The sequence below is a fragment of the Schistocerca americana genome, chromosome 3 (genome assembly GCF_021461395.2).
Source record: "Schistocerca americana isolate TAMUIC-IGC-003095 chromosome 3, iqSchAmer2.1, whole genome shotgun sequence".
Lineage (NCBI taxonomy): Eukaryota > Metazoa > Arthropoda > Insecta > Orthoptera > Acrididae > Schistocerca > Schistocerca americana.
The window spans coordinates 387,729,293-387,753,179 of NC_060121.1; the positions used below are offsets into that span (position 1 = coordinate 387,729,293).

The 23,887-nt window shown below is 42.4% G+C and overlaps 1 protein-coding gene across 1 annotated transcript in view; it reads right to left on the reverse strand.

Annotated features, from left to right (window-relative positions):
* Nucleotides 1–1,974: 1,974 nt before the first annotated feature.
* Nucleotides 1,975–23,887, reverse strand: part of LOC124606107 (aminopeptidase N-like) — a 57,107-nt gene continuing 35,194 nt past the window's right edge. The window contains exons 6-10 of the mRNA XM_047138072.1: nt 16,588–16,771; nt 10,596–10,728; nt 2,493–2,511; nt 2,243–2,450; nt 1,975–2,007 (exon numbers count right to left, since the gene is read on the reverse strand). Of these exons, the coding sequence (XP_046994028.1) occupies nt 1,975–2,007; nt 2,243–2,450; nt 2,493–2,511; nt 10,596–10,728; nt 16,588–16,771 (577 nt within the window). The remainder of the gene's footprint in view (nt 2,008–2,242; nt 2,451–2,492; nt 2,512–10,595; nt 10,729–16,587; nt 16,772–23,887) is intronic.

Consider the following 23,887-nt stretch of genomic DNA (forward strand, 5'->3'; position numbering starts at 1 on the left):
ACTGTAGAATGACCCTAATGCTGCCAGCGTACGTTTAACGTAAGGATCACGTCGATCAGATAAGAGAAATTAGAGATCGTATGGAGGCATATAGACAGTTGTTCTCCGCTCCCTCTATCTGCGGGCGGAACGGGAAAGGACTATTAGCGGTACAAGGTACCCTCCATCACGCACTACGCGGTTGTTTACGGAATGTTTATATAGATGTAGAATATGTTACGCGTGGTAGTGTGAGAGTAACAAAACTGAGACTAGACATTCAAAACAGACGACACAGTCTCCTGTGTACAGGTCCCACGCAGAAAACAGTTTGCCTGGCTTACGCAAGAACTGTTGCAGTAGTTCAAATTGGACTATTCTGAATATTTTCCCTGCAGCCCAGAGTTAGGTTCAAAGCAATTAACTAGTTCTACACACGAATTAGAGGCTTGGCTCCCAACATTGATTCCGGAGAGAGCTTCTGGATACTTCATCGAGCTGGCCGGAAACTCAGGCGGCTGAATTTTTAAGCAGAGGAGGAGGAGGAGATTAGTGTTTAACGTCCCGTCGACAACGAGGTCATTAGAGACGGAGCGCAAGCTCGGGTGAGGGAAGGATGGGGAAGGAAATCGGCCGTGCCCTTTCAAAGGAACCATCCCGGAATTTGCCTGAAGCGATTTAGGGTAATCACGGAAAACCTAAATCAAGATGGCCAGAGACGGGATTGAACCCTCGTCCTCCCGAATGCGCCACCTCGCTCGGTTTTTAAGCAGAGGGAGTTCGCTAGCATGTTAAGAAATATATCTAATGTTTCAATTTGATTTATATAGGACAGTAATACAAAGGTGTACTTTCAAGATTGTTCTAGAAAATTTTCTTTAACTATTTGCAGCGCAACGGAGGTTTCATTCCTCACAGCCGTAGTACACTCTCGCTCAGATTTGCACTAAACTGCTTCCGAAATCCATGAAGCCCATTGGTGCTTAATTAAACGTTAACATTTCAGATAAGATTTTGCACGTATTCCAGCTCAGAAATAGTACAGTTTACTCGCAGGACTAGTTTCGAGGCTAACGTAGTGATCTTTTGTTTCATTTTCACAGTTTACGTTGTACGTAGTGTGCGGTGGTGGTCTCCAATTTTGTTTGTAACTGGAACGCCGCTGGTCACTTACCAACGACGTTGAGGTTGAAGATGACCCAGTCGTCTGCTGCGGCGTCGGCGACGTTGTCCAGCCGCGACGTCGTGTCGGTCAGCCACAGCCTCGTGCTGGTGGAGAAGGCGGCCTCCGACTTGGACGTGTACGTCACGGGCACCGTCCACGTCGTCTCGTCGCTGGGATCAGCAGGCACCAGCCAACGGTTCTGTGGATGCCACGAGGTACCGTCAGTTACGCTGCTAGAACTACGCAAAGCCAATCCTAAAAACCCACAGTAGAAACGTGGACGGCTTCATGAACTTTTGGACCGGCACAGTTAAAGAAAATAAATAAATAAAATACCACAGACGTAGTGCGATTAGATACCAAATAATTATTTAAATAAAAATAAATTTTTGAAGTAAGATTTTTTAAAAATCGGACTGAAAACGGTAAAACAATTTCTCCCTGCCTTATACAGATTCCCAATCCCATACAGACAATCTTGAAAAATTTTACTTGTGAATTTTTTATAGCTGTGGCAAACTTGGGAATTTTTCCATTATAAATCTTACAAGTGTTGTCACAGCTACTAAGAATTCACAAGTACGAATTTTCGGGACTGTCTGTATTGGGTGGGAATCTGTATGGGGCTAGCAGAAATTACTTTATTCTTTTTCGTCCGATTTAAAAACTTGTTATTATTAAAAATTTATTTTTATTTATTAGGAAAGACAGGATAGCATACTTGGAGGAGCAAAATCCTCGAAACTTTTAAAGAAGCAAATAAATTATGATTGCTGCATCCAGATGTCTTATTTGTCGATTAGTCTAGAAGATTGATTTCGACAGTACTGCTACTGTACACCAGTGATGTTTATTGTGTTTGTCTGTGAAACTCAGTAAAAATTAGTCCTAAATCAGTCTAACTGTAGTCTTTTTGTGTGACCTGCTTGCCAAACGTTATTGCCTTCTGACTGTTCCTTCCGCTGATAACTAAGTTTCGTGTGACGAATGTAGTTTGCTGAAATGAAAAGCTGTGGCACGTGGATATGGTACGCCCAAGGAAACGTCACTCTTACTACGCCACTGTGGAAACGTATACAACTTGCAAGTAATGCCCACCTGCGTGACGACAGCGGAGCCGTCCGAGTAGTTCCTGGTGACGGTGATGAGGGGGAAGCCGGCCTGCCGCGCCCACGGCAGCATCACTGATGACACAGTCGCGTCGGAAGGCAGGTCCGACGAGGACGCCACCGCGTCCATCGCCGCAAATAGGATGTCATCCGTGGCGTTGCTGAACTGGCTGTGAGCAGTAGTGTCGTTTATGCACCTCGTGACAATTATAAGTTAAGAACATTGATTTTTCGCTCACGTAAGGTCCGTATTTGTGTCTGGAAAAGAAAGAGCTTCAAATAGTAACCAGATGTATTGAGCACCACTTATTTTGGGAGCGTAATATACGCTATTTCATCAAACGTATGAGGACACTCGTATGTAATGCGGAATTGTTCGCTAGATGTCACCACAGTTTAGGTCCAATGTCGGTGTTGACGGGCCCAGACGAGGTGTAAAGCTTTTTGTCGTGCAGTCATCAAGGATACATGAGTGAGCCTTCGGCTCTGAAAGCCCATATCGACGATGTTTCGTTGAATGGGATACTATGATGGCGCAGTAACAGCAGAATGGGTCGGTTAGGAGAGCCCAGTGGCTTCGAACGTGGACTAGCCACGGGATGTTACCTGAGTAACAGTATAATCAGGGACATTTAAACCCTCTGAAGGTTGCTGATGTGCCTGTAAGTGGAAACAAGAAGAAACCAGCACCAGACAAAAAATGGTTCGAATGGCTCTGAGCACTATGGGACTTAACTTCTAAGGTCATCAGTCCCCTAGACTTAGAACTACGTAAACTTAACTAACCCAAGGACATCACACACATCCATGCCAGAGGCAGGATTCGAACCTGCGACCGTAGCAGCAGCGCGGTTACAGACTGTAGCGCCTAGAACCGCTCTGCCACCCCAGCCGGCAGCACCAGACAGATCTCATGTACTGGTGGATAGGGACCGTCGAATATTGCGGAGGATGGTTGTAAAAAAATGGCAAGAAATCGGCGAAAGGATCACTCTTCATTGCAAAGTGCTACCAGCCGTCCAGCTAGCACAATGACTGTGCTTAGAGAGATAAAAAGAATGGGGTATAGTGCTCGAGCAGCTCCTCATGAGGCACACACTTCTGTAGTCAGTGCTAAGCGATGCTTGAGATGGTGTAAAGAGCGACGCCACTGGCCAGCTTATAACTAGAAACGAGTGATTTGCAATGATTAATCACGCTGTACCCTCTGGCAATCCGATGGAATGGTTTCGGATGGGCGCGTAGTTGGAGAACGTTACCTACCACTATGTGTAGTGCCAACAGTATGTTGGCCAGGATGTGGTCCTCGTATTGTGCTTAGGAAAACGCTAAATACGGAAGAAAATGAACAAATTTCGCATCACTGTGTAGTGTGTGCAACAGAGGAACTGTTCGCAAAAGATAATTATGATACAAAGCATCCTGCCAGAATAAAAATTGTGTGCCGGACCGAGATTCGAACTCCGGACCTTTGCCTTTCGCGGGCAAGTACCCTACCGTCTTTTTTTTCATTTTGTTCGGCATTGTTCGTTGAGTTTGGTCTGGGCAGACGTCACAAGACATCCGTTCAAGTTGATCGTTGATTCCTTTACTCAGTTTTTTTATTACAGAGGGCGAGCAGTCCTCTGACCGAACACGCTGAGCCACCGTGCCGGCGACTGAGCTACCGAAGCACGACTCACGACCCGTCCTCTCAGCTGTATTTCTGCCAGTACCTCTTCTCCTGCCTTCCAAACTTCACAGAAGGTCTCTCCTGTGAAACTTGCAAAACTAGCACTCCTGGAAGAAAGGATATTGCGGAGACATGGCTTAGCCACAGCCTGGGGGATGTTTCCAGAATGAGATTTTCACTCTACGGCGGAGTGTGCGCTGATATGAAACTTCCTGGCTGATTAAAACTGTTTGCCGCATCGTGACTCGAACTAGCGACCTTCGCCTTTCGCGGGCAAGTGCCCTACCACAGTTTCAATCTGCCAGGAAGTTTCATGTCAGCGCACACTCCGCTGCAGAGTGAAAATCTCATTCTGGAAGCACCCTCCAGGCTGTGGCTAAGCCATGTGCCCGCAATATCCTTTGTTCCAGGAGTGCTGGTTCTGCAAGGTTCGCAGGAGACCTGTGAAGTTTGGAAGGTAGGAGAGGGGGTACTATCAGAAATAAAGCTATAACGACGGTTCGTGAGTCGTGGGTCGTGCTTGGGTAGCTCAGACGGTAGAGCACTTGGCAAAAGCTCCTGAGTTCGAGTCTCAGTGTGGCACACATGAAGTTTAATATCAGCGCACACTCCGCTGCAGAGTGAAAATCTCATTCTGGATAGTTGTTATATCAACATGACAATGCACTCTGCCATAAAGGTTTGTGGACAGTAACATTCCTGAAATGGACTGGTCTGCCCAGAGTCCGGACCTGAAGCGAATAGAACAGCCTTAGGATGAAAAGTGTCGACGTCGCTCTAGGCCCCATCCTCCAACATCACTACCTTCCCTGGTTTCGGCTCCTGTGGAGGAATGGGTTGCAATTTCTCCACAGACATTCAGGCACCTAATAGAATGTGTCCCCAGCAGAACTGAAGCCGTCACAGCGGTGGAGGGTGGAAACATCCCGTATTACTGCCCACCAATTGGTGCCCGGATTCCTTTGACCAGATTGCGTACGTCTAGCACTTCGTGTGAACAACCTGAAACGTGAGTCCCTTTTATTTCGGAACCATCGAAAATACCGAATCTAGGATTTCGGCACACAATAGTACGCTGAGATGACCTAATTTTGTTGACTGCTCATACCAGACAGTAAGGCGCCCATTCTAAAGGTTTTAAAAGAACGGTTACAGTGGTATAACTGTTATTGAAGTTGACATTAAAGCTTTTCACAGTGGTATCGGAAAAATGAGTCAAAATTACTAGGCCGCCGGAATCGGCTGTTGCGACCTAAACTCCGCCAAAAGGGGCCTCAGGCCAGGGTTTGTCGGTATGTGCAGTAAGGCGACAGACCTACGCCAATAAGATTAAACGTTAAGTCCTCATGACTCAACTTGATACGACAAAGATACAACTTCGAATGTCGTGACTGGACCTACGCGCTAACTTCTAGCATATCAGAACAAGCCTCGGGAAAGTATTATAAATATATTTCCATACTCATGTATTAGTAAACAGCTTTTGTGGCAGCAAGTGAAGAGTCGAAAGGCTCGAAACAATGACAGAGCCTGGCGCGGGAGCCGCACTTGGCAGTGCTTACACAACAGTCGATGCCGAACGCACTGCCTTTCATTTTAGGTTTTTTCCTCATATATTTCTGCGAAACGTCTTAGAGCCAATATTAAGAATCATTATACCACTGTACCCCTCTTTTTATAAGCGTCAAACGCAGTTAAAATTGTATCGATTAATTTATAAACTGTATTTGTTTCTGCATCTCGGCTGATACAAGAGTTGAGTCTAATACACAAGCAACAAAATTTCATGGCATTGGGCGTAATACCATGAGCCGGCAACCTGTTTGCGGTAGCTTGGACAGTTCACGAAATAAAGAAGGTACAAGTTTTAGGCAACTGGCACTGTCTATGTGTGTGCCACAGCATACAGATCGATAGGTTGTACTAAAAAACTAGAATAGAAACATGCTCGAGCTGCCTGTTTCAAGCCGTCGTTAGTAAAGTTAACTGCACAAGCGGCAATAAAAGATATCAAGATCCATACTAAGTCTTTTCCCTCTCAGCACAGACACAGGTACACCCAAATGAATAAGCCAGCAACGAAAAAAGGTAGGAAGTACACAGAGACAGACGCGCTAGGACACACGAGAACCAAAAGGAACTAACTGTACGACCGCCCCCCTCGACATCCTCCAGTCGATCATTCCTTCTCGCCCCGCCCTTTCCCAGTATATCATATATATATATATATATATATATATATATATATATATATATATATATATATATATATATCTCCAAAGAGTCATAAAATAGGGACTTACGTATACGTATGTGACATTGGAAACTACAGAATGTGAAACTAGTGAGTAGCACTATCAGTTGACCGACAAGTCCGGCACATGTCGTAGGGTGATCAATATTTAAAAAAAGAGAAACATCCACCAAAAGGTGCGTACAACTTAAAAACACCATACAAAACAAGTCAAAATCTGCTTCAGTATAACGCTCCACGCATTTATCGTATAACCCGAATCATGTATTGCATGCTATTGAGAATGCTTAAAAAATATAAGACACGAAAAACAATTATTTAAAAGTCCTTCATTCAGTAGCGAAGATAGTCTTCCACAAAGAAAATTTCGAAATGACAATACTGTAAATGATATCAGTTTGCACATTGGACATTCAAATATCTGTTGTTCATTTTTCATTTTTGTTTCCATTTTATTCTATGTAACCTTAGCCCAGAAAAATGGTAAAAGTAAAATTCCTGTAAATTTATTTTGTTTCTTCGATAAATCAACTTGTAGAGACAATGATCTTATGTCTCCGGTCTAAGACCCGCAGATGTTAAGTGTTTGGAACGAGAAGGTTTTAAAGAATTATATGTTTACATGAACCACTATTTTCATGAACTTGTTCCGTCTAATTGGGCTGTACTTTTCTTTTAGCTGCGTGAGTGTTCTGCGCCACTTTTTGACAGCGACTATGTTCAAAACAGAGTTGTGTCAATTTACGAGAGATTTTCTGTTTTAAGTGTTCCTGTGTAAGGAAGTTCAGTTTAGCTTTGCAGTTATTTCCTGCCCGTATCCGTCCAGCAGATCAATATTGCAGTCTACTGTTCCGTGCTTTTTCGAATATTTAAATGCCTGCGTATGTCTCCTTCTTACAAAACCGTCACATAAAGAAAATTTTGTTCTCAAAAATGTGTTCAAATGTGTGTGAATTCCTAAGGAACCAAACTGCTTAGGTCATCGGTCCCTAGACTTACACACTATTTAACCTAACTTAAACTAACTTATGCCAAGAACAACACAGACACCCATGCCCGAGGGAGGACTCGAACCTCCGGCGGGAGCGGCCGCGCAGTCCGTGACAGGACGCCTCAAACCACGAGGCCACTCCGCGTGACATTTTGCTCTCAATTTACAAGAAAATTCTAATGTTCTATTACTTTAAGTACTTACTTCTGTAAAAGATAATTATGGAGGCCGTCGTAGAACGCATCAGTGCCGATAAAATGCTGCATCATTCTGACGATCGAACCACCTGTCAGAAACACACATTGATAGATTTTTGTTCATTCGGAACTTGCATTACTATTTTAAATAGAGTTTTAAAATAAAGAAAAAGGAACAAACGAAATAAAAGTTGTTTAGCACCATCATAAGAAATATGAATCCATAAACTAATCTGCAATTAAATTTTTACTGACATCGACGGACCATATACCTTACAGACACAATTATTTATTTCCAGGTCTGTAATATGAATGTTGTAATTAGGTAATATTAATGTGTTTATCCTCAGAACTACGAATATACACTAAAGCAGTGCAGCAGGTGTCCTCAATGACGTCACATCACTCGTCTACAGACCTGCAGCCGGAGACACAACCACTAAAATACGCTCATGCGCTGGTGCAGCTGCTTTCAAAGTTGACAGTACACTGCCCGACAGAAAAAGCTAAGCACCCGGAAAGGAAGACGGGAATTATGCCTCACCAGTTGAGAGGGTATGTGATGTTATTTCAGTGGTTACAATACCAGGTCAAATTTTCAAACAATTGGCAGTACGAATCCCCTTATGAGTATGGCATCGCAGCCTTCTGCCGTGGATGCATGCAGTGATTTGACTGGGAACGGTGTAAAGCCGTTGTATCCACTCCTAAGGCAAGCTGGTCTATAACGGCTGTAACTGGTCCTTTATATCCCAGACACTGGCACTGGTACGGAGTTTACGTCCGAGCTGGTCCCTCATGTTCTATAGGAGACGGATCTGTCGATTTAACTGTCTATGGGAGTACCTCAGCGTCACGAAGACAGTTCATAGAGACCGTGTGTTTGACAAGCATTGTCCTGTTAACGAATGGCATCGCGATACTGCCATATGAGATGTAACACATGAGGATGGAAGACATCCGTAACGAATCCTGCTGTCAGAGTTCTCTCAAACACTACCAGACATGACCTGAAGTCACATCCGATGGCTCCCTATCCCATGATGCCAGGAGAAATACCGCTGTGCCTCTCCAAAACATTGGACGAATGTGACTTCTTTCCAAATCGCCGCCCTACTCGCAGACAGTGGTCAAGAGGGGTAGTGCAGAACTGGGATTCATCGCTGAACATAATGTAGTGCCATTCACCAACAGTCCGTGCCTCCCGGTCATGGTACCGTTCCAAATACAGCCGTTTGTATTGTGCTATTAACTGCAGCCTACACATGTCACTAATTCCCTAATACGACTTCAACTAGTCTTCGACCGTTGGTGTGGGACGGCACAGAATGTTGGAGGGAGTCCACTACTTTTTCTCTTATTGGAGGTACAGATATGATGGGCTTACGATGTGCCTGGTGCGCAATAACGCGATCCTCCCTTGTAGTGGTCAAATGTGGTCGATCGGAGCCTTGCGCGCGAGTATGCCTACTTTCATGTTCTCACACATTCACATCCGAATGTCCTGCAAATCTGGATACTGTACGACTCGGCCAGCCGGCCAAATAGAGACACACAATGAGGTCCCTTCAAAACTGTGCTGATAACGCTGCCTTACACGAGTTTGTGGCAGGGCGACTAGGGAAAGAGAAAACGCAGCTGTAGAAGAGAACGCTCTTCAACAAATCATCCGTGTCCTACACAGTGATCACTCATCAACTGACACTGTTCATACGCCTTAAATTCTCCACCAGGCACGGTAACAACGATGAATACAAACAACACTAACGCAGTCTGGTGGCCATTCTACCTGTCACAGAGAACTGCTGCTCTAACTATTAAATGAAGTTTTCTGATAAATAAAATTATCTACAATGACAAACTATCATCCACGGCTGTATAGAAAGGCATCGAAATGTGTAAGCATGGGGATAATTTTAACTGAAAAGAAGAAGCCACGAAACTTAGTGGTATATTCACAGCGACGCTGCAAAATCGACAGATAAGATTTATCCTTGACAGGCGAGAATCTATAGTTAAGTTTTATGTCTGACAAGGATTATTTTTACTGATAACGTGTAAAGTAGACTACGCCCATTTACATAGTATTTAAGCCACTCTCCACGTCCGACTCATCGGTCGACAAGAGTCACTATCTCCAGGAGTTCCTTTGTAGACGTCCAGCGCAGCCCTGGATGAAACATCAGGTACGGAAAAGGTTCTTGGATAATGGTCATACAGTCCGGAAGACTCACCAGGAAATCCTTCAATGTATGGTGTTGTTATTAGCTGAAGCGCGGCCTGAATCAAGGAGAACGCCCCTGGTCGAGGAAGAAGCCAAGCATTCCGTAGCTACAGCGCGGAATGGCTAAAAAGCCTAAAAGAACAAATTTTGAGAGTGCTCTGAAATTGTCGCAGACCTACATCGAGGAAAGAAGGCAGATCCAATGGAACTTCGACTCTAAGTTTTATCAGAAGTTCTAAATTCAGCGTTTAGACCAGGCGAAAATAGTTTTGCAGCGGCAGCTTTTTCGTAGTAACTGATCAGCAGATGTGACTCTCAAAGTGATTTAAACCAATCTGCAGTTATTATTAATCAACAGTTCTGTGCAAGATGAAGGTGTCGATAGATGGGGGAAGTACTAACCCAAAAAACGGACCTCTTGCCTTATTTGAGGGGCAATAAATCGTATTGTTTCCAAGCATTCTGAAGTGTTTGGTTTTATTTTGACTTCTTAAGCTTCACATCTTTGAACTCATATCCCAGGATCTTCCTCTTTTCTGAAATTACCGAGGAATTTGGGAAGAGTAACCTGGATGTTAACAGGTGACTGATAACGTTGTATGTTTCCACTCCAGTGCTCGAAACCTGGAATATATCTGATTGTTATTGGAGGGCCACAGGACATGATATTGCAAATCATACATGTGATTTTCCTACCTGGTCTCATTAGTCATTGTGAACCTCGTGTCCCTTAACAAAAACTGACGAGCTAAAGTAAATGTTACAGACTTGATCTGGGACTGTGATCAATTGTCCATTCACCAAAAGTGGTGAAATTATACGTCGCGTTGAAGAATCAATATGTCGCAAAAATCTGAAGTGTGCGTATTGCGCCACGGACGCTCTTTCAAAATTACGCGCACTTACTGAAAGGAATAACATCATTACCAACAAACAATAAATAAAGAGTAATTGTAATAACACAGATGCTAACTGGTAAAAAATACCTAAGTAAAGGCGAATACCTTTATAATAGATGTTGATGCCAGCATCCTCGCTGGTGATGGGTGCTGCAGAAGGATCTTCATCGTAGGCAATCGCTTGCCTAAGCAAGGTTGAAACCACGAACGCTTCATCGATTCGCCACGTGGGCTCCAACTGATAATAAATGAGAGAGCCTATCAGTGAGACAACCAAAGGCACAGTAAAATGGATAGTATCTACGCTGTTAAAGTATTTGTATTCTGTTAATCGACTCTTTCCTTTTGTATTGCTTCCTTGATACACCTGTGACAATATGAAATGAAAATTACATTCGATCCCTCGGACTTAACTTGTACAAGGACAAGATCGCTTACAATTTGCGAAGTTTATATGGCATGAGCATTTTTCAGCTCAATCACGTCATAATAAGTAAATTAGAACGTTATGGCTCAGACACAGCAGTAAAACAGATAATGTAGCTTTTTAACAGGGAACACAACGTGTCGCTGCGTACATCCAATATATTAAACTACCAAAAGTCTTTCATGGTATCTCCCTAGGTTGTATTTTAGACCCATTGCCCCTTCTTGTGCATGTATTTTTTGTTTGCAGATAACTATTGAGATAAATAGCAAGTAAAACGTAGTTTTTAAAAGAGCTACAAACGAAAATGTAATGGACGTTGTCAAATGATAATAGGAAATTCAGCACCATTAAGCTTTAAAAATTTCATTACATTCGGTGCTGAACCTGGTATATGCATCAAATAAAAGGATGTGGGTTGACAGAGTTAAATTACAGAGATTACAGACTGATCATCAATTCCGCTGGGAGTAGCATTTAAGAGAGCTGCTAAATCGTATAAATAGCTCAGTACTTGTAATGTAGACGTCATGGAGGTAAGTTATGAAAAGTTTAAAAACCTAGCACACTTTGCTTATTTTCGTTCCATGTCATGTGTCACATTTTAGGGCAACTTTTCTAGTCAATTTAGTTTTTCGAATTAATTTTCATGTGGATTCAAAAACGTTCTGCAAAAACATGTTCAAGGAATTAAGTATACTAAGCACAGATTCTCAGAGTATATATTACTTAATGAAATTTGATGTATACAGAAAGGTCCGTTGATCGCGACCGGGCCAAATTTCTCACGAAATGTGTGTCAAACGAAAAACCTACAGAGAACGAAACTTGTCTAGCTTGAAGGGGGAAACCAGATGCGCTATGGCTGGCCCGCTAGATGGCGCTGCCATAGGTCAAACGGATCTCAACTGCGTTTTTTTTTTTTTTAAATAGGATCCCCCATTTTTATTACATATTCGTGTAGTACGTAAAGAAATATGAATGTTTTAGTTGGACCACTATTTTCGCTTTGTGACAGATGGCGCTGTAATAGTCACAAACATATGGCTCACGATTTTAGAAGAACAGTTGGTAACAGGTAGGTTTTTTAAAATAAAATACAGAACGTAGGTACGTTTGAACATTTTATTTCGGTTGTTCCAATGTGATTCATGTACCTTTCTGAACTTATCATTTCTGAGAACGCATGCTGTTACAGCGTGATTACCTGTAAACACCACATTAATGCAATAAATGCTCAAAAGGATGTCCGTCAACCTCAATGCATTTGGCAATACGTGTAACGACATTCGTCTCAACAGCGAGTAGTTCTCCTTCCGTAATGTTAGCACATGCACTGACAATGCGCAGACGCATGTTGTCAGGCGTTGTCGGTGGATCACGATAGCATATATATTCTTCAACTTTCCCCACAGAAAGAAATCCGGGGACGGTGCTTCGACGACCAATCCACCTGTCATGAAATATGCTATTCAGTACCGCTTCAGCCGCACGCGAGCTATGTGCCGGACATCCATCATATTGGAAGTACATCGCCATTCTGTCATGCAGTGAAACATCTTGTAGTAACATCGGTAGAACATTACGTAGGAAATCAGCATACATTGTACGATTTAGATTGCCATAGCTAAAATGGGGGCCAATATCCTTCCTCCCATAATGCCGCACCATAAATTAACCCGCGAAGGTCGCTGATGTTCCACTTGTCGCAGCCATCGTAGATTTTCCGTTGCCCAATAGTGCATATTATGCCGGTTTACGTTACCGCTGTTGGTGAATGACGTTTCGTCGCTAAATAGAACGCGTGCAAAAAATCTGTCATCGTCTCGTAATTTCTGTACACGACATTCAAAGTCGTCGCCATGCAATTCCTGGTGCATAGAAATATGGTGCGGGTGCAACCCATGTTGATGTAGCATTCTCAACACCGACGTTTTTGAGATTCCCGATTCTCGCCCAATTTGTCTGCTACTGATGTGCGGATTAGCCGCGACAACAGCTAAAACACCTACTTGGGCATCATCATTTGTTGCAGGTCGTGGTTGACGTTTCACATGTGGCTGAACACTTCCTGTTTCCTTAAATAGCGTAACTATTCGGCGAACGGTCCAGACACTTGGATGATGTCGTCCAGAATACCGAGCAGTATACATAGCACACGCCCGTTGGGCATTTTGATCATAATAGCGCTTCATCAACATGACGACATTTTCCGCAATTGGTAAACGGTCCATTTTAACACGTATAATGTATCACGAAGCAATGTTACGTGATACCACGTACTTATACGTTAGTGACTATTACAGTGCCATCTGTCACAAAGCGAAAAAAGTGGTCCAACTAAAGCATTCATATTTCTTTACGTACTACACGAATATGTAATAAAAATGGGGGTTCCTATTTTAAAAAACGCAGTTGATATCCGTTTGACCTATGGCAGCGCCATCTAGCGGGCGAACCATAGCGCCATCTGGTTTCCCCCGTTAAGCTAGACAAGTTTCGTTCTTTGTAGTTTTTTCGTTTGATGCTTATTTCGTGAGATATTTGGCCCGGTCACTATCAATGGACCACCCTGTATATCTGTTAGTAGGTACCGCACGTTAGCTTTTATGGTGGTCAGATATTTATTGTTCGAGCTTCCTAAGACAAACGTGTCTGAGGCGATGCCTCGACTCTAGCTCAAACTTATTTTTTAATCTGTGCTCTCGGAAGAAAGAAATTTTTCAAAATGTCAACAACGTGTGTTTTACCTTAGAAAATCTGAACAGTCCCTGTAATGTAGGATAACTGATTTCATTCGATGTACTAACACCGTTTCAATTTGCGTTGTCCACGTCTGTATGAGAAATATCGTCATGCAAAGTATAATATCAAGAGCACATCCCACGAGTAATTGTACATTACTCTTGTGGTCTAGCATAGTGTGACTTATTGTATTACTGAATAAGGTCATTCGCATCATTTTTTATCGAGGTTTGACTTGGGCTTTCCAAGTCTACCCCCGTCCTTGAAAAATTAATTAAAATAGTAAACAGAGAAATAACATATGAAATTCATTAAAGCTTCATGAAAATGTTTGTGGGATTTTTTTCATTATATTACCTCTCAAACGTCGTATAAATTGTATAATGTGACCAGTGATTACTAATGAGTGGTATCAGTATTCGAATCATCGCCTCATCCATAACCCTTCTTCCTTAGCGCGAACGCTAACCACTTGACCATAATGGCGTCTTACAGCCTGCATCTTCGCATCAGTTACACAATAGACGCGTAAAACCTCTCTTGCGATTTTCTCGGTATTGCCAGAGAGGTGCAACTTACTTCTTGCACATTATGTTGTTTTAATGGCCTACTAAAGGTGCACAAAGTCCGAAGTAAATCCGTCATCTCAATGTCGTGGCGTCACCTTGTAGATTTCTTGCTGATCTGCGTATTTAGCACCACATGCCAGCTGTATAAAGGGCTGTTGCTCTATCGATTGCTCAGAGTTATCGTTCCGTCATCTTTTATACAACATAGGTTTGTGGCATTTCCAGTATAAACGAAATATTCTTTTCACTCACAATGAACTCTATCTTCCCGCCGTAACAGAGCGTATTGCACTAACGATACTGTAACAAGAAATTGACAACAGACTGACCTCATTTCTAAATCTACGTGTCAGCATTAGCAGTGTAGCAAATCGGTTCACCTTTCAAACCCTGCAATCTTTCTTCCTCACTAACACAGATTCTCGTGATCCATTCCATATCCGAGACCTCAGTAGTCATTAGACATCGAACATGGTCAGGTGATTGGGCGTCACTTGTGTCACACGTTTGTACGCGAGATTTCCACACTCCTAAACATCCCTAGATCCTCTATATCCGGTGTGATAGTGAAGTGGAAGCGTGACACTTACAGCACAATAGCAAGTTAAGTCGAAACGTGAAGGGACACGTACAGCCAAAACCGTACTTACCGACCTCGTCCGATGACTGACAGAGACCGCCGACAGTTAAAGAGGCACCTGATTGAACGTATGCCTGCGAGAGTGGAAGCTGTCATCAAGGCTAAGGATGAGCCAACACCATATTGAATTCCAGCATTACCGATGGAGGGCGCCACAGACTTGTAAGTCATTTTCAGTCAGGTGTCCGGATACTTTTGATCACATAGTGTATTTTTTCATTCTGGTTCGTCTAAGATGTACAACCTAGTTACATATGAGTGAGAAAAAGTCACGGGAAGGGCTGTCACATTTCTTATAACTATGATAATTGAAGTTATTATTAGCAGCTGAGAAAAAACAGTTGCTGATATTAACTGCATTATCATCGCCTATCAATATCATATTTATGATAAAACATAATTGAAGCTATTATTAGCAACTGAGGAAAATGGCTGCAGATGTTAACAATATCTGATCAAAAGTATCCGGACACCACTGTATTCAGTGGAACTGACCATTGGATCTCACGAGCAGTTGGTCCGTCGCATAAAAAGGAGGCGGGAGTAGCAGAATGTGTCGCTAGAGAGAACTCAGTGGCGCAACTAGCCATTGGATGTCACCTTAATAACAAATTCACCAAGGACTTTTAAACCCATCGAAAGCTGTCCATGTCTACTGCCGGTGGTGTGATTGCGAATTGGAAACGAGAAGAAACGACACAGTTAAAGTGAGACCAGGCAGACGTCTTATATTGGTGGACAGGAATCTTCGAACTTCGAGGATGGTGTTTGTAAAAAATCACATGGAATCAGCTCAATCGTGTATTCCAAAGTACTACCAGCAATCCATCTAGCACAATGACTGCGTGTAGGGAGTTTAAAAGAATGGGGTGAACTGGTCGAACAGCTCCTTATAAGCCACGCATTTGTGTAGTTAACGCTATGCCGCGCTTGAGGTTGCATGAAGAGACTCGCCAATGAACAGTGGATTAATGGAAACGAGTTATTTTGAGTGATGAATCACCTACACTCTGTGGAAATCCAATTGGAGGACTTGGGATTAGCGAATGTCTTGTGAACGTTACTGGCAACATGTGTAGTACCAACAGCTAAGTCCGGAATGGGTGGTGTTTTTCGTGTTTAGAATGCGGTCCCTTTATTGCGCTTAGGAAAACGCTAAATGCGAAAAAATATGAATACATTTTACAGCAATGCGTACTGCGCACAGTAGAGGAACAGTCCGGAAACGATCGTTTCTCTCAGTATGTCACCGTGCCCAGTCATAAAACAGCATCAGTGAGACAATGGTTTGTGGGGCAGTGGGATTCCTGAAATGGACTGACGTCTTCAGAGCCCCAACCTGGATCCAATCTAAAACCTCTGAGATGTGCATCGGCTCCGTTCTGGGTCCCAGCGTCCATCATCACTTTCTCCACTTCCACTCTTGAGGAAGAATGGCCATCCATTCTCCCACAGACATTTAGACAAATCATTAAAAGAGTCCCACGCACAGTCCATGTCGTCATAAAGGCGAAGGGTGAATATATTCCATATTTCCACTGGTAGGTGTCCGGATGCTTTTGATTAGATAATGCGTATTTATTCAGTAAGGTCTGAGACACGCAAAGCTCGTAATAGGCTACTTGTCTTAATGTACGTATCACCGACATAAAGGCACACCTTTAGTTTTTTGCTGAGAAGAAACTGTAACATGAACCATTTTTGTTGCCAACTTACGAGTGCAGAAGCAAAGCTTTCGAAGAACGTGGCTAAACCTTCACTAAGCCAAAGCACGGACCACCAGTTGGGGCTGACCAGGTCACCGAACCACTGATGAGCCACCTCGTGCTGGATGGAGGTCAGCACCCGTTCCTTAGTCGCCTCCGAGGTGTAGTTGTCCAGGGCCAGCAGGAACTGCTGACTGTACAAATAATTTAATGGTAGTCAAGACACTGCTGAGGCAAACGTAAAGTATGTGTACTTGAAAACATGATGCTTAGGTACTAGGCATTTTTTCATAGCCACATTACATAGTACTGCGTACTGCTCTGGTGCAACACCTCTCAAGCAAAAAGAGTGTTTAAGTGGCAAAGAAGGCAGTAGAATGTATAGCAGGCCTTTGTAAAACCGTATGTCCTGTACAACACTTTTCAAGAAAGTGAGTGTAACGACAGTCCCATCACTGTTCACTCTATACAAAAGAAAATCAGGAGAGCTGCATATATAGGCAGTCATTTCATTATTATAATTCATGTAAAAAATGGTTGACAAAGATGCATCATAGCTGTATATATAGCTTACAAAAATTCTTCAGGAATGTTATGCAAAATTTACTTACTATGATTATGCAAAAGAAAAACCTCACATTCTAACTTTTACTCTTTGTTATATTTGTATATATATCAGTCTCTTTTTATTTATCTCTGTTGTTGTGTTACAATATTATGATATGTTTTATTGCGTATTATTACTTTTTACTATCACACCGAGCGAGGTGGCGCATAATGTTAGCTCACTGGACTTGCATTCGGCAGGAAGACGGTTGAATCCCGCATCCGGGCATCCAGATTTAGGTTTTCCGTGACTTCCCTAAATCACTCCAGGTACATGCTGGGATGGTTCCTCTGAAAGGGCACGGCCGACTTCCTTCCCCATCCTTCCCTAATCCGATGAGACCGATGACCTCGCTGTCTGGTCTGCTTCCCGAAAACAACCAACCAACCAACCCTAAATCGCTCCAGGCAAATGCCGGGCTGGTTCCTTTGAAAGGGCACGGCTGACTTCCTTCCCCGTCCTTCCCTACCTAACCTGATGAGACCGATGACCTTGCTGTCTGGTCTCCTCCCCCAAAAACAACCCCAACGCCCAACTATCACAACATGAATAGCATGTCAAATGCTCGATGATGGCAAAAAAGAATTTAAAAATTTTTAATTTTTATTCTAACTTCGAGGCTTGAGCAGTTGGATTGCGGTGGTATCTCGTCGGTCGCTCATAGTTAAAAGCATTCGGACAATAGCTTCACGAAATATGTAGTTCGCAGTAGAGTTAAAGTTACCTGCCCTGAAGCTTGTCTCTTTGAAGATAGATCACTGGTTCCGACTAGAGCTAAATAAGAATGACAGAACCGTTTGTCAATTAACCTGCGCAAGTAAATGAATAATCTGTAAAGATGAAAACGTTGTTTCACAAAATTTTTTCATAATCATATTACCACCATCGTCAGTAAATAACGAGTCATTCAGTTCAAAAATTCGTATCATGCAGATGACTTGTTGCCCTTGACTTCAACACGTAAGTTTCAATTATATTTTCATGAAATGTACGAGCTAGACAAAAAAATTTAATTCGCTATGAAAATTAAATAAACTAATAATCCGCTAGTACAAAGAGGACAACGCAAGATCTCCGGTTGTTTAGCCCACGTCAATTCTAAACCCCTGTTTTTCTTATGATAGCGAAAGTAACTTAACTGGAAAGTTTGCGGGCGGCAGCTATTACCATCAGACTGAGTGTGACCGTTGAGTACAGAGTAATGGCAACTGGCGTCAAATCTGTTTTTGCGTCACTGTCTCTACACCATTCTCAAATAACAAAATTTATTTATAAGATGAAACTTTGATAGCTGGCTCACTACAGCGGTAAAATTTAAAAGTACAACTGAAATTAATTTATGCGTCAGCAAAAATATTTCGTTTGATGCAATTCTTGTAATATAAATAAATAGGACTAATATACCACCAAGAAACGTTAAAATTAATTTACAAGGTAACAAAACTTATACTGCACAACTCACACCAATACCGAAGAAAGGAAATAGGATTAATCTGCTGAATTACGGTCGAATACTGCTAAAGTCGATTTGCGATGGGATTTTATAACATATACTGTGTTCGAATATTATGGGTTACCTCGAAATGAACGATTTATTAACAAATAGCCTACACGGGTTCAGAAAACATCGTTCTTGTGAAACTTAAATAGCTCTTTATTCTCACGGAGTAATGAACGCTATCGACAAGGGATGTCAAATTGATTCCATGTTTTTAGATTTCCAAAAGGCTTTTCACACCGTTCTTCACAAGCGACTTCCAATCAAATTGCGTGCCTTCTGAGTATAGTCTCAGTTGTGTGGCTGGAATCGTGATTTCCTGTTAGAAAGGTTACAGTTCGTAGTAAGTCATCGAGTAAAACAGAAGTAATATCTGGCGTTCCCCGAGGAAGTGTCGTAGGTCCTCTGCTGTTGCTGTTCCTGGTATAGATAAACGGCGTAGGAGACAATGTGAGCAGCCCTCGTAGGTTGTTTGCAGATGATGCTGTAATTTACCGTCTTATAAAGTCATCAGGTGATCAAAACAAATTGCAAAACGATTTAGACAAAATATCTGTATGGTGCGAAAAGAGGCAATTGACTCTAAATAATGAAAAGCGTGAAGTCATCCACACGAGTACTACAACGAATTCCTAAATTTCGGTTACAGGACATATCACACAAATCTAAAGGATGTAAATTCAACTAAATACTTGGGGATTACAACTATGAGTAACTTAAATTGGAACCATCGCATAGATAATGTAGTGGCGAAAGCAAACCAAAGACTGCGTTTTATTGATAGAACACTTAGAAAATGCAACAGGTCTACTAAAGAGACTGCTTGCACTACGCTTGTCCTCCCTCTTCTGGAGTATTGATGTGCGGTGTGGGACCACCATCAGATAGGACGGACGGAGGACATCGAGAAAATTCAAAGAAGGGCAGCTCGTTTTGTACTGTCGCAAAATAGGGGAGATAGTGGCGCGGACATGGTGCACGAATTGGGGTGGCCGTTATTAAAGCAAAGGCAGATTCTTATCATGAAATTTGATTCACCAACTTTGTCCTCAGAGAGTGAAAATATTTTGTTGACGCCATTTACATACGGAGGAAAGATCATAATAATAATATAAGAGATATCAGAGCAAGCACGGAAAGATTTATGTGTTCGTCCTTCCCGCGCGCTGTTCGAGAGTCTACGGTAGAGAAATGGCTGGAAAGTGGTTCGATGAACTCTCTGTCGGACACTTAGTAGTGAATTTCAGAGTAATCATGTAGATGTAGACGAGAATGAAGTTTGCGACTTTATTTTATTTGCTTCTATTTCAGGTGATGACAGGAAAATTGTATGTAAGGGATTTTGGAAAACAATCAAGGTTGAATATATGAAGTCTTCACGGGTTGTCAGCCGAGTAGCATCGTCGTCTCGTAACAACTTTTCGATGGAATGCGTCTCCATCATCTTCGCATGAAGACGACGATGCTACTCGGCTGACAACCCGTGAAGACTTCATGTATGAAATTCCCCGAGAAAGCCTGCACTCGCGTACAATCAAGGTCGACTTCTGGATGGCTAGGTGGTTCAGTCACTGCTCGTCGTAGGGTTTTTGTCTATGACTTATCAGTTGTTTAAACTTTCACAATGTGAAAAATATCGCGTTGCACGGTGGTTGGTAGTCCACGTCCAACAGGCTGGGCAAGTCCCTTCAAAGGGCGGAGAAAGGCGAAGGCACCTCCAACAGAACCAAACCTGTGGTAATCAAACCCACGGTTATGGGTGTCACTGACCGTATCTGCCTGAAATCAGATCTTCAGCATTAATAATCGTCACTTTATTCTATAACTTCTAATCATCACTTGCCACATGTTCCTTTCCTCACCGACTCTGTGGCGTACCTCATTTCTTGTCTTATTAGTCCATTTAATTTACATTTCTGTCTCTAGCCAATTGCGATTTTTGATACTAGCAGCCTTCTTTTAAGGAGGAATGCTCTGTTTGATAGTGCTAGTCTATTTCTTGTGCCCTTCTCCTCATCTGCCAAGTGTTATTTCGCTTCCAAGGTTGCAGAATTCTTTTACTGGGTCTATTGCGTGATCCGCACTTCAGATGTTAAGTTTGTGAGAAACGTAATTTCTGCTGTTCCTCAATACATTCGTCTTTCTTTAATACACTTTTAGTCCATATTCTGTGTTCAGTTCATTCCATTAAACAGACTCCGTAATTTTACCCATTATCATAGAGGACAGCAATGACATTTGCTAAGCTCATCACTGCTCCTTTCTTTTATTTTCTTCATTGCTTCTTCGTTAAACAGGTTGAAGAGCAGAACAGAGAGACTGCATCCTCGCCTTATTCTCTTTTTCAAACCGAGCGCTACTCTTTTGGCCTTCCATTATCATTGATCCCTCTTGGTTCTCGTACATGTTTTATCGTTGTATATTATCTGTCTTTACCTACAATTTATACCTATTTCTCTGTAAATTCATCTTGCAGCATTTGACGTTCTCGATTGCTTTTTCCGTCAGCTAATTCTGGGAATGTGTCTTGTCCTCATTATCAAGCGGAACGTCAGAACTGTCTATGTGGTGGATTTACTATTTATAAACCCAAACTGATCATCGTCTAACACATTTTCAGTTTCTTTAATCCTCTGTGTATCATTATGGCCAGCAAACCGGGTGCAATAGATGTCAAGCTGACTGTACGATAGTTCTCGCGTTGATCTGCCCTAGTTGTCTTTGAAAATGTGTGGATGGTATTCTTCCATAAGTCCGATGCTATGTCATCCGTATCACAGTTTCAACACACTAACTTGGAAAATTTTTGGTTGCACCTTCACGAATTATTTGAGAAATTCTGAAGGAATGTTATTTGCACTTTCTGTATTGTCTGATCATAATTCTCACACATCTCTCACTCTAACTCTGGAATCCTTGTTCTCTTTATCTCGATAGCCATTTCATATACATTATCAGACAGTTCTTCGTCTCTGTAGGCGTCCTTAGTACACTGCTTTGACAAATCAGTTCTCTCCTCTCGGTTTAAGAATGGTATTCCTCTTGCTCTCTTAATGTTGACGCCTTACCTTTTACGTTCTCCAAAAGTTATTTTGTCCTTTCTGTGTGCTGAATCTGTCCGTGCAACGACAGTTTTCATTTAGATTTCTTCACATATTTCCTGTAGCCAATTTTCTTTTGCACCCCCGTACTTCCTTTTAGTTGCATTTCTAAATGATTTCCACTGAAGTGACAAAAGTTATGCGACAGCAATATGTACATATACAGATGGCGGTAGTATCGCATACACATGGCATAAAAGGTCAATGCATTGGCGGAGCTGTCATTTGTAGTGAGGCGATACCTGTGAAAAGGATTCCAACGTAATAATGGCCGCACGACATGAATGAACAGGCTTTGAACGCGGGATAGTAGTTGGAGCTAGACGCATGGGACATTCCGTTTCGGAAACCGTTAGGCAATTTAATGCTCCGAGATCCACAGTGTCAAGAGTGTGCCGAGAATGACAAATTGCAGAGATTACCTCTCACTAAGGACAACGCATTGGCCGATGGCCTTCACTTAACTACCAAGAGCAGGTCGTTTGCGTATTATTGTCAGTGCTAACAGACAGGCAGCACTGCATGAAACAGCGCGGAACTCAAATGGGTCGTACGATAAACGCGTCTGTTTGGACAGAGCGGCTAAATTTGCCTTTAATGGGTTGTGGCAGCAGATGACCGACGCGAATGCCGTTGCTAACATCACGATATCGCCTGCAGCGCCTCTCCTGGGCTTCTGACCGTATCGGTTCGACCCTAGACGACTGGGAAACCGTGGCCTTGTCAAATGAGTGCCAATTTCAGGTGGTAAGAGGTAAATGTCGTGCAGACACATGTTGTTGTGGTCTTCAGTCCAGATACTGGTTTGATGCAGCTCTCCATGCAACTCTATCCTGTGCAAGCATCTTCATCTCCCAGTACCTACTGCAACCTACATCCTTCTGAATCTGTTTAGTGTATTCATCTCTTGGTCTCCCTCTACGATTTTTACCCTCCACGCTGCCCTTCAATACTAAATTGGTGATCTCTTGATGCCTCAGAATATGCCCTTTCTCTAGTCAAGTTGTGTGCCACCAATTTCTCTTCTCTCCAATTCTATTCAATACCTCCTCATTATGTGATCTACCCATCTAATCTTCAGCATTCTTCTGTAGCTTCTATTCTCTTTTTGTCTAAACTATTTATTGCCCACGTTTCACTTCCATACATGGCTACACTCCATACAAATACTTTCAGAAACGACTTCCTGACACTTAAATCTATACTTGATGTAACCAAATTCCTCTTCTTCAGAAACGCTTTCCTTGCCATTGCCAGTCTACATTTTATATCCTCTCTACTTCGACCATCGATAGTTATTTTGCTCCCCAAATAGCAAAACTCATTTACTACTTTCAGCGTCTCATCTCCTAATCTAATTCCCGCAGAATCGCCCGATTTAATTTGACTACATTCCATTATTCTCGTTTTGCTTTTGTTGATGTTCATCTTATACGGTCCTTTCTACACACTGTCCATTCCGTTCAGCTGCTCTTCCAAGTCCTTTGCTGTCTCTGACAGAATTACAATGTCATCGGCGAACCTAAAAGTTTTTATTTCTTCACCATGGATTTTAATATCTACTCCGAATTTTTCTTTTGTTTCCTTCACTGCTTGCTCAATATACAGATTGAATAACATCGGGGAGAGGCTACAATATTGTCTCACTCTCTTCCCAACCACTGCTTCCCTTTCGTGCCCCTCGACTCTTATAGCTGCCATCTGCTTTCTGTACAAATTGTAAATAGCCTTTCGCTCCCTGTATTTTACCCCTGCCACCCTCGGAATTTGAACGAGAGTATTCCAATCAACATTGTCAAAAGCTTTCTCTAAGTTTACAAATGCTAGAAACGTAGGTTTGCCTTTCCTTAATCTTTCTTCTAAGATAAGTCGTAGGGTCAGTATTGTCTCACGGGTTCCAACATTTCTACGGAATCCAAACTGATCTTCCCCGAGGTCGGCTTCTACCAGTTTTTCCATTCGTCTGTTAAGAATTCGCGTTAGTATTTTGCAGCTGTGGCTTATTAAACTGATAGTTCGGTAATATTCACATCTGTCAACACCTGCTTTCTTTGGGATTGGAATTATTATATTCTTCTTGAAATCCGAGGGTATTTCGCCTGTC